The following is a 15,932-nucleotide window of genomic DNA, read 5'->3' on the forward strand; positions in this document are numbered from 1 at the left end:
TAATCTTTGCTTAGACAAAATGAACACTTTCTCTCTCTCTCTCTCTCTCTCTCTCTCTCTCTCTCTCTCGCTCTCCACCTCCACCCACTCGCTGTGTAAATTGTAGCTCGTCACACTCCACATTAAGTCCACGACTGGCAATGCCTGCAGGACCTCAGATCTGCGGTGTGTCATCTCTAACTGGGTCAGAACTCACAATAGCTGCATCTCGCCTTTTGGCTTGATGTAGCTTCTTTTATTCATTGCTAAACAGTTTACTTATGGTACTTGATTTAACACACAGACAGTAACAGACTCGCATACACATAAATACACACACAGAGAGGCATTTTGTAATAAAATGGAGCTTCTGTTGGAAAATAGCCCAGACAAAACCCACAGGAGAACAAGAGCATCAGGAGCAGCTCACAGGGGCATTTGAATATTTGTAATCTAGAGGGAAGCATCATCCTTATAGCTGCTCTTTAAGGCTTGTGATTTTGTACTGCAGGAATAGTTCACCCAGAAATGAAAATGATAATTTACTCACTTTCATCTTGTTCCAAACAAGTCTTTCTAGAGTAAAGCGTGCTCCTGGTCTTGCTTTTCCATTCAATGAAAGTGAACGAGGAAGTATTTTAAAATACTGTATATGACATTTATTTTTAAGAAATTTAATTTGAGTATATACTGTAATTGTTTGTAATTTATAAGAACATATGATCTGAGAATTACCCGTATTAACCCCATTGGAATGAATGGAATTTAATTAAATTAATTTAAATGTATAACTCACCAAATGTAGGAAGCCTACATATTTATTTTTAACAAAACAACATTAATATTAGGTTTTCAAACTAAATAAATACATTTTACTTACATAAACATTTACTTTCAGATAAAAAAAAAAAGATAAAACATTTTCATGCAGCAATTGATCATCAATAAGCGTACATATTCATGTTGTTCAATAAAATTCAGTCCCAAAAGTATGTGCGATATGGGGAAAAGCTTACAAAAGTTTTTACTGCTAATAGAACCATAGATCATTTTACTAATGACACCTAATGTTATCTTTTAAAATTTAATTGCAAAAAAAATTGAAAAATAATAATGATAATGTTTCATATTTTGAGGGTATTAAAATGTTTTGTAAATTTAATTCCCTTACTAAAAATTATGCTATTTAAAAAAATTATTATAATTTTTATATATATTTGGCATCTAAATTCACTCTCTACACTCTAATAAACCAATTCTATTTAGAAGTGTGGGAATTCTAGAAAACTGAGCACTTCTCAACTTTAAATGACGTAGTGGAATTACCTTCTTATGTGAGGCCTGTGCGATATGTTCTTGTTACAGGAAGTGAGACAAATTCCACCCCTCCGTTTTAGTCATTACGTAGAAAAGAGAGCAAATGGCATTCTCAATCAAATGTGACACAGACGTCTCCTCTGAGAGGCATGGCAGAGCATGTGGCGGCCCTGGCAGACATTATTCCTCATAAAGTTTTACGATCTGCATATTCTGTGTTATCAAACCATTAGCATGAAATCAGTACTTACTGGTACACGAGCGGCGGGGCAATCAAAACGGCACGTGACTGGCAGGAATAGCTGCGCTAAATCAGCGAGTTCCTACTGAGGCTGATGGGGGAAACAAGATTCTGTTAACCATGCCCGTAATGTCTCATTATGACATACAGATGCTACTGATTAACTGTGTTTAACGCTCACCAATTAATTAAAGTTTACAAAGATGTTTACCTCAACCTAATTATATCGTATTTTGTGAATTTAGGGCCTCGATTTCTCATAACGTCCACGGGGGCCCTGTACATCTTGGATGTGCAGAAGGAGGACGAATTATTCAACTACCGCTGTATGACGAGACATCGCTACACATCTGAGACTAGACAGAGCAACAGTGCACGGCTATTTGTGCCAGGTAAAGGTGTATAATGATATATTATTAGTCTGTCAGATCAGACATTCATCATTTCTGTTGTTTTAAAATTTCAGTGAAAGCCAGACCCTTGGTGCATACAGTTAACATTAAGATTGAACATGATGGATATATGGATGAATAGATAGATGGACAGATAGATTCAATTAAATTACACATTAAAATTAATTAAATGAAAATTTTCTTATTAATAGATCCAACAAACTCTGCGCCTGCGATCCTCGATGGGTTTGAGAAGCGGGAGGTCATGGCATCCCACAGAGTGGAGCTCCCATGCAAGGCCTCCGGACACCCGGCACCAAAATACCGCTGGCTAAAAAACAACAGACCACTAGAATCAGACTCCCGTTTCCATCAGAGCGCAACAGGCCTGCTGATCGAGAGAGCCCAGCCCAGTGACACCGGCAGCTACTTGTGTGAGGTGTGGAACAGCTATGGGAATGCAGAGGTCATAGGTCGTCTCACGGTAAAAGGTAGAACTCAAGTTTCTCCTGCCATATTTTTTTATTGATTTCTAAATATCTTATTGATTAAGTTAACATAAGCTATGCCACTGTGTTGTTCCAGAACCTCTTAAAGTGGTGGTCAGTCCGCGAAAGGTGAAAGGCAGCGTGGGTAGCCAAGTATCGCTAACCTGCAGCGTGACTGGCTCAGATGACTACGAGCTCTCGTGGTACCGCAACGGCGACAAGATCAACACCGGCACCAACGTGCGGATGAATGGGATCAATAAGGAGAACCTTGTGATGGACGGGATGGCGAAGAGTGATGGAGGAGTGTACCAGTGCTTCGCCAGGAAGGCCAAAATGTCAGCTCAGGATTTTGTGCAAGTCATTTTAGAAGGTCAGCACCATCCCTGCCTTTTAATTTTGGGTCATTTTAGTTTCTTACAAACTAAAAACGTCTTTGTCCACAGATGGAACCCCTAAGATCCTGTCCGCCTTCAGCGAGAAAGTTGTCGGTCCGAACGAGTTTGTCTCTCTGATGTGTCACGTCAAGGGAACTCCACAGCCTGCCGTCACCTGGACGTTGGATGATGACGTTGTCATGAAGGACAGTCGGCACCGCATCGGTCACAGTATAACGGCGGAGGGGAACGTGGTCAGCTACCTGAACATCTCCCACACCCAGGTCCGGGACAGCGGGGTCTATCGCTGCACCTGCAACAACTCGGCGGGGACGGTCTCCTACCAGGCTCGAATAAACGTAAGAGGTGCTTGTCAGATCAGCTCCTCCAAAACACACACATATATTTCATTCTGCTCATCTCAAGTTCATACGTGAGACGAGGGCCTGACTAACATCTGCTCTTATTTTTATTTCTGTTGAGCTTTCTGTGCTTTTGTTGCTTTTTTCGGTCATGTTCACTCTTTCATATGGATTGATGTGTATTTGTTTTCTTCTGTGGGATTCCAACCACACTCTTAAAAATAAAGGTTGTTTATTAGCATCAATGGTTCCATGAAGAAATTTTAACATCTGATGAACTCTTTATAGAAGGTTCTTTAATAGTGAAAAAAGGTTCTTCAGATTATTCAAATATTCTTCATACTAACAGGGGCGTTTACACAATTGCGTTTTGGGGATAGATAGATAGATAGATAGATAGATAGATAGATAGATAGATAGATAGATAGATAGATAGATAGATAGATAGATAGATAGATAGATAGATAGATAGATAGATAGATAGATAGATAGATAGATAGATAGATAGATAGATAGATAGATTGATTGATTGATTGATTGATTGATTGAAAGGTTCTTTGGGGGACCCAAAATGTTTTTCTATGGCATTGCTATAAAAACTCTCTTTTGGAACCTTTATTTTTAAGATTTCAGGGCTGTAGTTCTTAAAAGTAATTTTAACCTCTTTTAATTTAACCCTAACTGTTTCTTGTGTGTATGTAGTGTTTGTTTGTGATCATTTTACTTTTTTGTGTGTGCTTCTTCATTATTAATTTATATTTTACACTCTTTTTCTTTCCTTTTTTAGAACAAATAATCTTGGAATTCTTGATTTACTAATTCTGCAACAACCTGGCAACCACCCACAACACTCTAGCATCACTTTTGCACCGACAAACACAAATCACAATTAACTTTTTTTAATTGTGATTTTTAATCAGAGTTTGCAGACCACACACAGACTAGCATATTTTAAACAATATGTACTTTAAAGAAAAAAATATATATTTTTTTTCAATGATTTTATCTTATCTGCAAGTACAGTTTATGTTTTAAAATATACTATTAAGGTTTGAAGTGTATCTTCAATATAACACAAGGGTGTATAAAGGTATTACATTTGTGAGAAACAAGCCATTTGGGAGTGTTAATGACCATCCTAAACTTTTACTTTCTGTTTTCTGTTTCTTTGATCTTAGAAAGGCCCTCATCCATAAACCATAAATCTACATTTTCTTTATTATTTTTTTCTACATTTACTGCAAATTGGATTTTCATTCCAATGTCAATATTCTTTTAAAGAGAAGTGTTTCTTTTTTGTACCCTGAAGGTCCTGCTGACATACGACCAATGAAAAACCTCACAGCAATAGCTGGACGGGACATGTACATTCACTGCCATGTGATTGGCTACCCGTATTACTCCATCAAATGGTACAAGAACTCCAACCTTCTCCCTTTTAATGACCGTCAACGGGCGTTCGAGAACAACGGCACACTAAAGCTGCTGAACGTGCAGAAAGAACTGGACGAAGGAGAGTACAGCTGCCATGTGCTGGTTCAGCCCCAGCTCTTCAAGAACCAGAGCGTCCACATCACTGTGAAAGGTAGCGATACTTGACATCTGAAGTAAAATTAGTTACATGATGTCATTATAATAGCTTGTTCATTCATAGCAATATTTATCAATGTTCTCTGGTTGTCGGCAGTGCCTCCCTTCATCCAGCCTTTCGAATTCCCACGTTATTCCATCGGCCATCGCGTCTTCGTGCCCTGCGTTGTGCGCTCAGGTGACCTTCCCATCTCTATCACCTGGGAGAAGGATGGAAAGCCCATTAACGCCAGCCTGGGGGTGACCATCGACAACATCGACTTCACCAGCTCCTTGCGGATCTCCAACCTCCAGCGCGTACACAACGGCACCTACACCTGCATTGCCCAAAACGATGCCGCCGTCGTCAAATACCAGAGTCAGCTCATTGTTAGAGGTAAGACTAAATGTTAAGCATCCTTTTTTTTTTTTTTTTTTTTACAAAGACAGAACTTGAATGTGAATTTGTGGGATTTTTGTAGTTCCACCAAGGTTCAAAGTGCAGCCTCAAGACCAGGATGGAATCTACGGTAAATCTGTCATCTTGAACTGCTCTGCGGATGGAGAGCCGCGGCCAACTATTGAGTGGAAATACTCAAAAGGTACATGGCTTCATTGAAATTATAAACTTCCATGCAAAAATCACTTTCTTAATCTTTATGTTGTCTTGTAAATATATATAAAAACTTTCTTAAAACAAGATACATTTACTTCAGAAACAGTTGTGTAAGATAATAATGCATAATTCAATAAACTTAATACACTTAGCTTTCAGATAATATACTTTGAATGAAGTATATTCTCAAACATTTATTTATTTCATTTAAAGATTTGCCCAGTGAAGAAAAATAAAATATAACTATAATAATAGTAGTAGTAGTAAAAATAATTCTAAATTTGTTCTCTGACTTTTAGATTTTCATGGATATTTAGATATTTTCTGCTAACAATCAAGACAAAATTATAGCTTTTTTCTAGTTTAAGAATAAACTTCACACTTTTTTATTTTATTTGAAAATAATTATAACAAAACAACAGTGAGGAAATAAATAAAATTCAATAATAATAATAATAATAATAATAACAATGATGATAGTAGTAGTAATATACATGCTATTTAGATTATATTTAATGATGGCTTTTTTGTTTTTAAGAATAAGCGGTAACACTTTACTGTAAGGTTCCATTTGTTAACCTTAGTTAACAAGATTAGTTAACAAATTAACAATAAAAAAGTACTTCTAAATCATTGATTAATGTTGATTCCAACATTTACTAATACATTATTGAGATCAAAGTTGTATCATTAAAGAAGATGTGCTGTTCAGGTCTAGAAACGCTTTTAATCAACTGTAAACCTTTCTACTCGCCACGTTCTGCTCGTTCATTCTCGTGAGTGTCTATATTCCTCCGCACGCGCACATGAGCTCAGATTTACTGAAACTCGTTGATCAGATCACAGACACAGAAAAACAACACCAGGACTCTGTTTTGATCATTCTAGGGGACTTTAATAAAGCAAATCTCTCCCGTGAACTGCCAAAATACAGACAGCATGTTACATGTACCACCAGAGACAGTAATATATTGGATCACTGTTACACAACAATAAAGGACGCATATCACTCTGTCCTACGGGCAGCTTTAGGACTCTCTGAACACTGTTTGGTTCATCTTATTCCGACCTACAGGCAGAAACTGAAGTCAGCTAAACCTCTATTAAGGACTGTAAAGAGATCAACAAATGAGACAGAGCGGGTTTTACAAGCCTGTCTCGACCTTACTGATTGGAGTGTTTTTGAAGCTGCTGCAAACGATCTAGACAAGCTCACAGAGACCTTAACATCTTATATCAGTTTCTGTGAGGATATGTGTATTCCTACCAGGACTCATCTAACTTACAACAACGACACTGCTAAACTCAGACAGCTCCGTCAGGCCAAAGAAGATGTTTGCAGGAATGGGGACAGAGTCTTGTATAAACAGGCCAAATACACACTGGAAAAGGAGATCAGAGTGGCAAAGAGGAATTATTCCGATAAGCTAAGGATCCAATTCTCTTCCAGTGACACGGCTTCAGTGTGGAAAGGTCTGAAAGACATCACCAATTACAAGACACCATCCCCCAGCACTGTGGAGAATCAACAACTGGCAGACGATCTGAATGAGTTCTACTACAGGTTTGAAAGAACACCATTCACACCTCCTGTAACCCCCCTCTCCCCCACACTTGAACTGCAGATAAGAGAAGATGACGTGCGCCAGGTTTTCAAAAATAACAAGAGAAGAAAGGAACCAGGCCCAGATGACGTGACACCAGCCTGTCTGAAATCCTGTGCTGACCAGCTGGTTCCCATCTTTACACAGATCTTCAACAGATCACTGGAGCTGTGTGAAGTCCCTTCGAGCTTCGAACGCTCCACCATCATCCCCTTCCCAAAGAAACCCAAGATAACAGGACTTAACGACTACAGACTTGTGGCTCTAACATCTGTGGTCATAGGGCTGGGCGATATGGCTGAAAACTGTATCACGATATCAGTGTTTCATATCAGTCGATATCAATAATTATTGATATTTTTTTTAAGGTGGTACATCAAGTTCGTGGTATTACCAGTCTTGGCGGGGACGACGGTCTTGCATAATTTGCAGACGACATTTGGTCTGACTACGGTCAGACTTATAATATCCAAAAAACTGCCATACTGGCGAGCTGACTTTCTCTTTTATTTACAATTTCCTCGCTCGCTGCGGCACTCATTTTCTGCTTATGAAGAGGAATCCAGCAGACCAGCCAATAGGGTCTGGCTGCAGACGTGCACTCTCAGCCGCGCGTGCGCACTTAGACACGAGACAACGATATGGCGCATCCAAACATGATACTGTTACATGATTGGCTGTTAGCGTGTCACTCCCTATGTTGCTAGGTTACCAGAGAGCGAGTGCCTTTGTTAATGCAACAAAACTTGCTTCGCAGCCTTTGTTTTCTTCCAACGAAGAATAAAAAATATCGAACGTTTTATCAAACACATTTTTTATTGATATCGTTCACGTGTCTATCGCGATACATATCGTTATCGTTTTATCGCCCAGCCCTATGTGGTCATGAAGTCATTTGAAAAACTGGTTTTGGCTTATCTGAAGGATACAGAGCAAACAGGTCTGTGGATGATACAGTCAGCATGGGACTGCATTACATACTGCAACACCTGGACAGACCAGGGACTTACTGTTTGTGAGGATCCTGTTTGTGGACTTCAACTCGGCCTTTAACACTATCATTCCAAAGCTCCTCCTGCCCAAACTAACTCAGCTCTCCGTCCCCACCTCTGTCTGTCAGTGGATCAACAGCTTCCTGACAGACAGGCAGCAGCTAGTGAGGCTGGGAAAATACACATCCAGCACCCGTACGATCAGCACTGGAGCTCCTCAGGGCTGCGTTCTCTCCCCACTGCCCTTCTCTCTGTACACCAATGACTGCACATCTAAAGACCCCTCTGTCAAGCTCCTGAAGTTTGCAGATGACACCACACTGATCTGCCTCATACAGGATGGTGACGAGTCTGCTTATAGACAGGAGGTTAAGGAGCTGTCTGTCTGGTGCAGTTTTAACAACCTGGAGCTCAACATGCTCAAAACTGTGGAGATGATCGTGGACTTCAGGAGAAACCCCCCTGCACTCCCCCCACTCACCATCATGAACAGCACTGTAACAACAGTGGAGTCATTCAGATTCCTGGGCAGCACCATCTCTCAGGACCTGAAACAGTTCTACTCTGCCATCACTGATTCTGTCCTCTGCACTTCTATAACTGTCTGGTTCAGCTCAGCTACCAAATCTGACCTCAGAAGACTACAGAGGGTAGTCCGGACTGCTGAGCGAATCATTGGTACAACCGTCCCCACTCTCCAAGAACTATACTTCTCCAGAGTGAGCAAAAGGGCTGGCAAAATCACTCTGGACTCCTCACATCCAGCACACTCCCTCTTTGAACTGTTACCATCTGGTCGACACTACAGAGCTCGGAGCACCAGAACGACCAGACACAGAAACCGTTTCTTCCCTCAGGCAATCCATCTCATGAACATTTGAACTCTTAACAATAAACATGAAACACACAACACTAGTTTTTGTTTTTATTTTTTATTTAACACACATACTTATTACATTTCAAATTTGCACCTAACATACCTGTACATACTGAATTGTCTATTTTGTATATTGTTATAATGTTTGTACATTATTATTATTATTATTATTATTTTAATTTTATTTTTTAAATTATTATTATTATCTGCGTCCTGTCCTGTCGCTGTCATTCTGTCGCACTGTGGAGCTACTGTCACTAAAACAAATTCCTCGTATGTGCCAACACACCTGGCAATAAAGCTCATTCTGATTCTGATTTTGATTCTGTTTTAGCGCTTTAACTAGAGGATGTCTTCCTCTCTCTCTGTGCCAGGTGCTGGGGTGCCCCAGTTTCAACCCATTGCTCTAAACTCGGGCTTCAGGGTCCAGCTGCTCGGGAATGGCTCACTGCTGATTAAGCACGTTCTTGAGGAGGACGCAGGTTATTACCTGTGCAAGGTCAGCAATGACGTGGGAGCCGATGTCAGCAAGTCCATGTACCTCAACGTGAAAAGTAAGAAAACAATATTGTACAGATATATAAGATGATCGTCTTGACAGTTCACTTTGCAGTTCTGCTAAAATTCTAACCCTTCAACCGTACATGAATATTTAGGTGTCTGTTAAGAGGTAAATAGTTAGTGAGACATTTTGTCCATTGCATCTGAAGCAAGCTTGCGGTTTGTTTGCGTAACTTAATGACACAGTGGAGAAAGTGAGCATCATGGGGCTCGAACCAACAACTTTCTGATTACGGCCACTCTTGATTCACTTGCAAAACCAATCAAATGTGTGTTTAGGTCACAGCTTTTTTTGTTTTGTGCAGGTTTGGAATTATTTTTTGCAAGATTCTTGTCAATTTTACAACTAAACAAGAGTGGATTGTGTCAGGTTACAGGGTTTCTGCAGTGGAGTCGTTTTGTCTGCCTCAGACGCGTGTTTGTGTTTATCCACGAGTAGCCAAAAACCTTTTTCCCCCTCATTACACTGTGAACTCCAGTAGGAGCTGACATGTGGAAAAGCATGTGCTTTCAGTGTTCTTAATGTGTGTGTGCATGTCTCACTTTTTCTGTTTACACCCACTCTCTGTTACACTCTGTTACCTCACACATACAGTATAAACGCACAGGGAGAGAGAGAGAGCAATAGAGATTACCTTATTCTTCTTCATGATGCTTGTGTAAGAGGTAGTCAATTACAAACTAGATGATAGGAACAGAAATAGGAACAGTGGTGTTTATTTTAAAGACAGCATTAACTCGTCCTCGGCGTGTGATGCATTCAGAGTAAAACAGAATATTTTGAGGGGGAAAAAATAATGTTTATGCATTTATAATTGTATTAATAATTTTAATATTTATATTTAGGCTATTGTTCAAACATTGGAACAATGTGTCAGAAACATTTTCTGTTTGTTTTTGAAAAGTCTCCTTTCAAGGCTGCATTTGAGAAAACAAAAAATACTATAAAATAGTACAATTTAAAAATATCTTTAATTTATTTGAAAATTTATTTTTATTTAATTTATTTTAAAATGTCATTTATTCCTGTGACGCAAAGCTGAGTTTTCATCATTACTCCTGTATTCAGTGTCCTTCAGAAATCATTTTAATATGTTGATTTGCTGCTCATGAAATATTTCTTGTTATTAATGTTGAAAACAGTTTACTTACTGTAATGTTACTGTGGAAATCATGATGCATTTTTTTTTCAAAAGAAGAAAAGAACAGCATTTATTTGAAATGTAAATAATTTGTAACATTATATTATATTATTACACAACATTAATTAATTATTTTTTTAAATTGTGTTGACCCAACATGTTTTATATATTATATTATATTATATTATATTATATTATATTATATTATATAAAAAACAGTTTTGACCCCAAAAAAAGTAGAGCATAAAAAATATAAAATATGTATACGCATATAGTAGTGTATTTGTTTGTTTATAAAATTTTGAAATGCAAAATAAAATATAAAAAACATAACTATTTATGAATAAGATTTATATTATATTTATAAAAATTTATTATAAAATGAAATTTATTATAAAACCTGAAACATGCTTTGCAGGTAAACTGGGTCAATTTTGATTTGATGTTGACTCCTTCAAGTATGTTTATTTAAAATGTAGTCAAATCTTTACACCTTATTGTGTGACTCAAATAAATGCTGAAATCCATTTGATTTAACAGCGTTTTCTACAGCGTGTGACACAGCAGCTAAATGAACTGTTTTAATGTTGGGTTATGCTACTATTCCCTGTCTGCCTATGCATGCGGCAGCGGCAGAGTGTGATGTTAGAAAGGCTTATTTTCACACCCTGCTCTTATCACAACGCAGCAGGAGCTTCCCTGCAGAGCCGCTCTCTCTGCCCAATACAACCTCTTCTTCATCCTTTTCCCCTTCCTCCCTCCCTCCCTCGCTCTCTGTCTCTATTCTCTCTGCCGCTCTCCTTCTCATGTCGTGTATCAGCACACACGCAAAACTGTGTTCTCCGAGAGATCGATCAGGCTGACAGGTGAAATACTGTCGTGTTTGTGCGGAGAGCTCTGCTCCCAGAGGCACGGCTCTGTTGTTGTGGCTTGTTCTTGTAACTCGAGTCTCTCTGAGAGGTTAGTTTGAGAGTCCACTGTGATCTCTCCAGTTTACCGCAAATGAGCTCCTCATTAAGATTAGCCGTGATCAGCACTGAGAGTTCAGATCGTGTCCTCGTGGCCACAGAAGGAGAGAATTCTACCCTTCTGGAAGAAAACAGAAAAAATACTTGAATGCATTACTCGATACTCAAATCTAAATGCTAGAAAAAACAATTCCAGGTTTGAGTTTGTACAAGAGCATAGTGAACTGCTTTCTATGCAGTATATCAGCGTATACATATTTTATCATTTTTATTTATTGTTTTTATAGTATTGAAAAAATATTACATTGTTGCAACATGATCTCATCACATTGTATATTTACGTCATTAAATGTGTGATTTAGTTAATAGAAATAAAAAAGGACAACAATTAAAAATAAAATAGAAATAAAAAAATTAATTAAATTAAATTAAAAAAATAAATATAAACAATTCCAGTGTGATGAATTAATGAGAAGTAAAACAGCTGGCATTTATTATATTATATTATATTATATTATTTTACTGGTTTATTTCTGGTTTAGCTATCATACTGGAATTGTGAAAGATATAGAACTCCATTTCAAACTCAAACTGAAAAAAAGTGAATGCTAGATAAAGTTTAGCATAAGAAATGTCACATTGTGAGATATAAAATGACATTTTTATATAAGAAGTAAAGATTACTACAAATAAATAGTCAAAAGTAATATGGTCTTAGTGTATGCTACTTAGACTGTATGAACAAAAACTGATTGTACAGTGCAATTTTCAGGAAATCCTGCTGCTAAAAAAAGATATGATGATCCCATGAAACTCTCTATATAACAAGACATAATGGAGTGTCATGTCAGTGGCTTTTTAACCATGATCCCTCCCCTCTTTCGCTCTGATTGGCCGTGCACTTTTCCATTTTCAGCATCATGATGCGGCTCATTCTCCACGCAAAGCCCAATGGTGCAGTAAAGGAGGATATCAGGCTGCGGTGAACACAGCCACTTAACCAGTCAGCTCACTGTTTACCCCGGTGCATCGTGGGGCAGGAGCTGTTGTACACATGCGTGTAATCTGCCCGCCGGCCCAGCGAGGCGGAGGTTCTTGGCCTACATCCCCCACAAATGTCCCTGAGCGCTGATGTGAAAGGGGGTGATGGGTGCCCTCAGAAAGCCTGCGGGGAGCCAGGAGCCGCTATGAGACTGAGACAGGAGAGACATTACACTGCAGGATGACTCTGTCTCCAGATCCACTTGTTTCCGGCTTCGTTTGTAGCATTATGTGGCCAAGAAATTAAGCAAATGATAAACATAATATTTTTGTGATGTTGCGACAAGCTGTCACAGTTTATATATTTATCTGATTTATTATATGTATACATGTTCTATTATTTATAATTTTATATAATAAATATTAAATATATAAAATGATACAATGTAGGTAATACTTTACAATAAGGTCTCATTTGTCATCAGCTCTTAATGCATTAGTTGACATTAACTGATCAATGCGCTATATATATTAGCAGGAAATATGACTAATTAACTTCTATTGCTGTAGAAGTAGTATTCATTGCTAGTAAATTTCTGTAGTTAACTAATTTTATCAAACGAAACCTCATTGTAAAGTGTTAGCAAAATGCATATTTACACCACACTCTAAAAAAATGCTGTGTTAAATACTTGGGTTATTTGGCAACCCAGCGCTGGGTAAATATTGGGCTGAACACATGGTTGGGTTAAAAGTTTTTACCAAACATGCTGGGTTGTTTTATTTAAGTCATCTATTGTTTAAAAATTATTACATTGCTGGCTTAAAATGGACTGGAAATTAAAAAAAAAAAAAACAGAGAATTACTACAGGCAACGGCAATAATCACAAATTGAATATTTATTATCAAGCAAGAGCACATGGACAAATTAAATATATTTTGTTGAACACAGCATAGTTTAGAATATTACATACATTTAAACTCATTTAACAAGCATTTTAGACATAAAACATTCAACATTTTAAAAGTAGCATTTTAATTTAAGTGTATTCAACCATTCTCTGTAATCGCTTTTGACCAAAATAGTTCTAATTCTCGTGCCGGTGTGTCGCCGAAATCTGAGCCAGTGAAGGGCTGCTGTTCGCGGGGGAACTGCGAACTTTAGACCGCGGCGTTGCGCGTTTCACTCGTAGCTGAAAGATGCTGGCTTCAAAACCTGCCCATAAACAAACAGTACTGAGATTAAAGAACATATTTTAACATTAAATTAATTCAATTAAAGCACTGTCTCCCTCATCCAACACACCCGATTCAACTCGTCAGCTCATTAGTAGAGACTTTAAGACCTGAAGTGGGTCAGAAAAAGTGAAGAGAGTTGAGAGAAAACACGATGCGTGTCAAATCCGCGTCATGTTCAGCCGCAGCAGCTCTTAAAGAAATAGTAGGCAAATAACCTAATAACCCCATGGCTGTGATGTCTGTTAATCAAAGAAAAAAAGAGCTTTTATAAAATTATATTTATATACATATATATGTATATACAGTGGTGTGAAAAAGTGTTGGCCCCCTTCCTGATTTTTTTGCATGTTTGTCACACTTGAATGTTTCACAGTTGTTGCTGCTAAGGGTGGCCCAACCAGTTATTAGGTTTAGGGGGCAAGCACTTTTTCACACAGGGCCATGTGGGTTTGGATTTTGTTTTCCCTTCATAAAAAAAACCCTTCATTTAAAAACTGCATGTTGTGTTTACTTGTGTTATCTTTGATTAATATTTAAATTAGTTTGATGATCTGAAACATTAAAGTGTGACAAACATGCAAAACAATCAGGAAGGGGGCCAACACTTTTTTCACACCACTGTATATATATATTAGTGCTGTCAATCGATTAAAAAAAATCACTAATTAATCGCACATTTTTCTGAAATTAATAGCGATTAATCTCACCTAACATTAACGTTTTTAAATATACTTTCATATTGCAATAATTTCACATTCAATCTTCATATTAATGTACAAACAACACAAAGACAGCATATTTTAAATATTTGTTTACTGCCATCTTTTTTTCAAATTCCATTGTAACAGCTAGAGCATGTTGTCACTGTGTTAACGTTTTTTTGGTGAACTTTAAAGAACAACTTTATATAATCATTTGTAAAAAAAAAAAAAAAAAAAAGAAGTGAGACAGTAAGCTCCGGTCTGCCCTATTTTTTTCTATTTGCTTTAGAGACTTTTTTCTGTATAGGGGAAACTGGATCATATCCCTGCATCTGCACCCAACATGCGGCAAACGTGTCTCCGATTCACAGATTTATGTGTGGATTGATAGTTTGGGGTCAAATGTCATAAAGCCTTGCAAAGCAAACTGTCAATTCTGACCCCTCATGACCTAATTAGACTGATTAGTTCCACAACCTCTCCAGCCTTATACACATCAAGACATTAAACAAACACAATCCTTCTTTTCCCTTTGCACTATTTTGTTTCTTATCCTGAAAAAGCACAAGATTACCAAAATCATCATCCTCCCAGAGAAAGATATTCAGCTCGGATCCATGATACAAACATGCAGGCTTGTAACCGCTCTCCTCTGAAAATCAATTCTGGATGTTTGTTCTATTCTTGTCCTCCATTGACAGCACCCTCTTACAGCTGGGGGAGAGCCGGAGCTGGTTGGCATGGTAACGTGTCCAGGTGAAAGGGAGATGCAGGCATTGGCTCTCATGGGAGGGGAGGGGGGGGGGGGGGGCTGGGGGGTGAGGATAGCAGCCAGGATTCCCTGTGGGCTGGATATAAACCAGAGACCACAGACTCCCTCTGCATCTCAGTCAGCGAGACCTGTCAAGGACACACATCTAAAAAAAATCACCTTTGTGTTTATACAGATAGATAGATAGATAGATAGATAGATAGATAGATAGATAGATAGATAGATAGATAGATAGATAGATAGATAGATAGATAGATAGATAGATAGATAGATAGATAGATAGATAGATAGATAGATAGATTACACTACAATTAATGCAAATATATATTTAAATACATACATGAAAACTTTCAAACCTTTTTATTTCAAATTTCATAAATATCATCAATAAAAAATGCTTCAAAATATTTAGTTTGTGTGTTATGAGTCTTAAATATATATTAAATTTCCACTTACTGAAATAACTGATGAAAAATATTGAACTTGTTCCCAATATTCTAATTATTTGAGATGCACTTGTATATGCCTTACATGTCTAACGGAATGTAATACAATTTTAATAAATATTATTATTAATACATTAATAAATTTAGTTTTTTAAACATTTTTTCTTTCAATATGCTGTGCAGTCAGTTCTAAAACATTCCGTTTTTTTCTGAATGAAGGTAAACAAACTAATTTGTCAGAAAGATTGATGCTGCAGATGTCATGTGGTGTTGTTCTCACTAACATTAGTACCTTCAATAGTGTATT

General features: G+C 37.7%; 1 protein-coding gene across 1 annotated transcript in view; it reads left to right on the forward strand.

Moving 5' to 3' along the window:
* Nucleotides 1–15,932, forward strand: part of LOC306863958 (cell adhesion molecule DSCAM-like) — a 78,206-nt gene that overhangs the window by 40,996 nt on the left and 21,278 nt on the right. The window contains exons 4-11 of the mRNA XM_079407588.1: nt 1,783–1,929; nt 2,142–2,420; nt 2,515–2,790; nt 2,864–3,160; nt 4,466–4,741; nt 4,844–5,122; nt 5,208–5,327; nt 9,189–9,368. Of these exons, the coding sequence (XP_079263714.1) occupies nt 1,783–1,929; nt 2,142–2,420; nt 2,515–2,790; nt 2,864–3,160; nt 4,466–4,741; nt 4,844–5,122; nt 5,208–5,327; nt 9,189–9,368 (1,854 nt within the window). The remainder of the gene's footprint in view (nt 1–1,782; nt 1,930–2,141; nt 2,421–2,514; nt 2,791–2,863; nt 3,161–4,465; nt 4,742–4,843; nt 5,123–5,207; nt 5,328–9,188; nt 9,369–15,932) is intronic.

This window comes from Barbus barbus (genome assembly GCF_936440315.1).
Source record: "Barbus barbus genome assembly, chromosome: 45".
Classification (NCBI taxonomy): domain Eukaryota; kingdom Metazoa; phylum Chordata; class Actinopteri; order Cypriniformes; family Cyprinidae; genus Barbus; species Barbus barbus.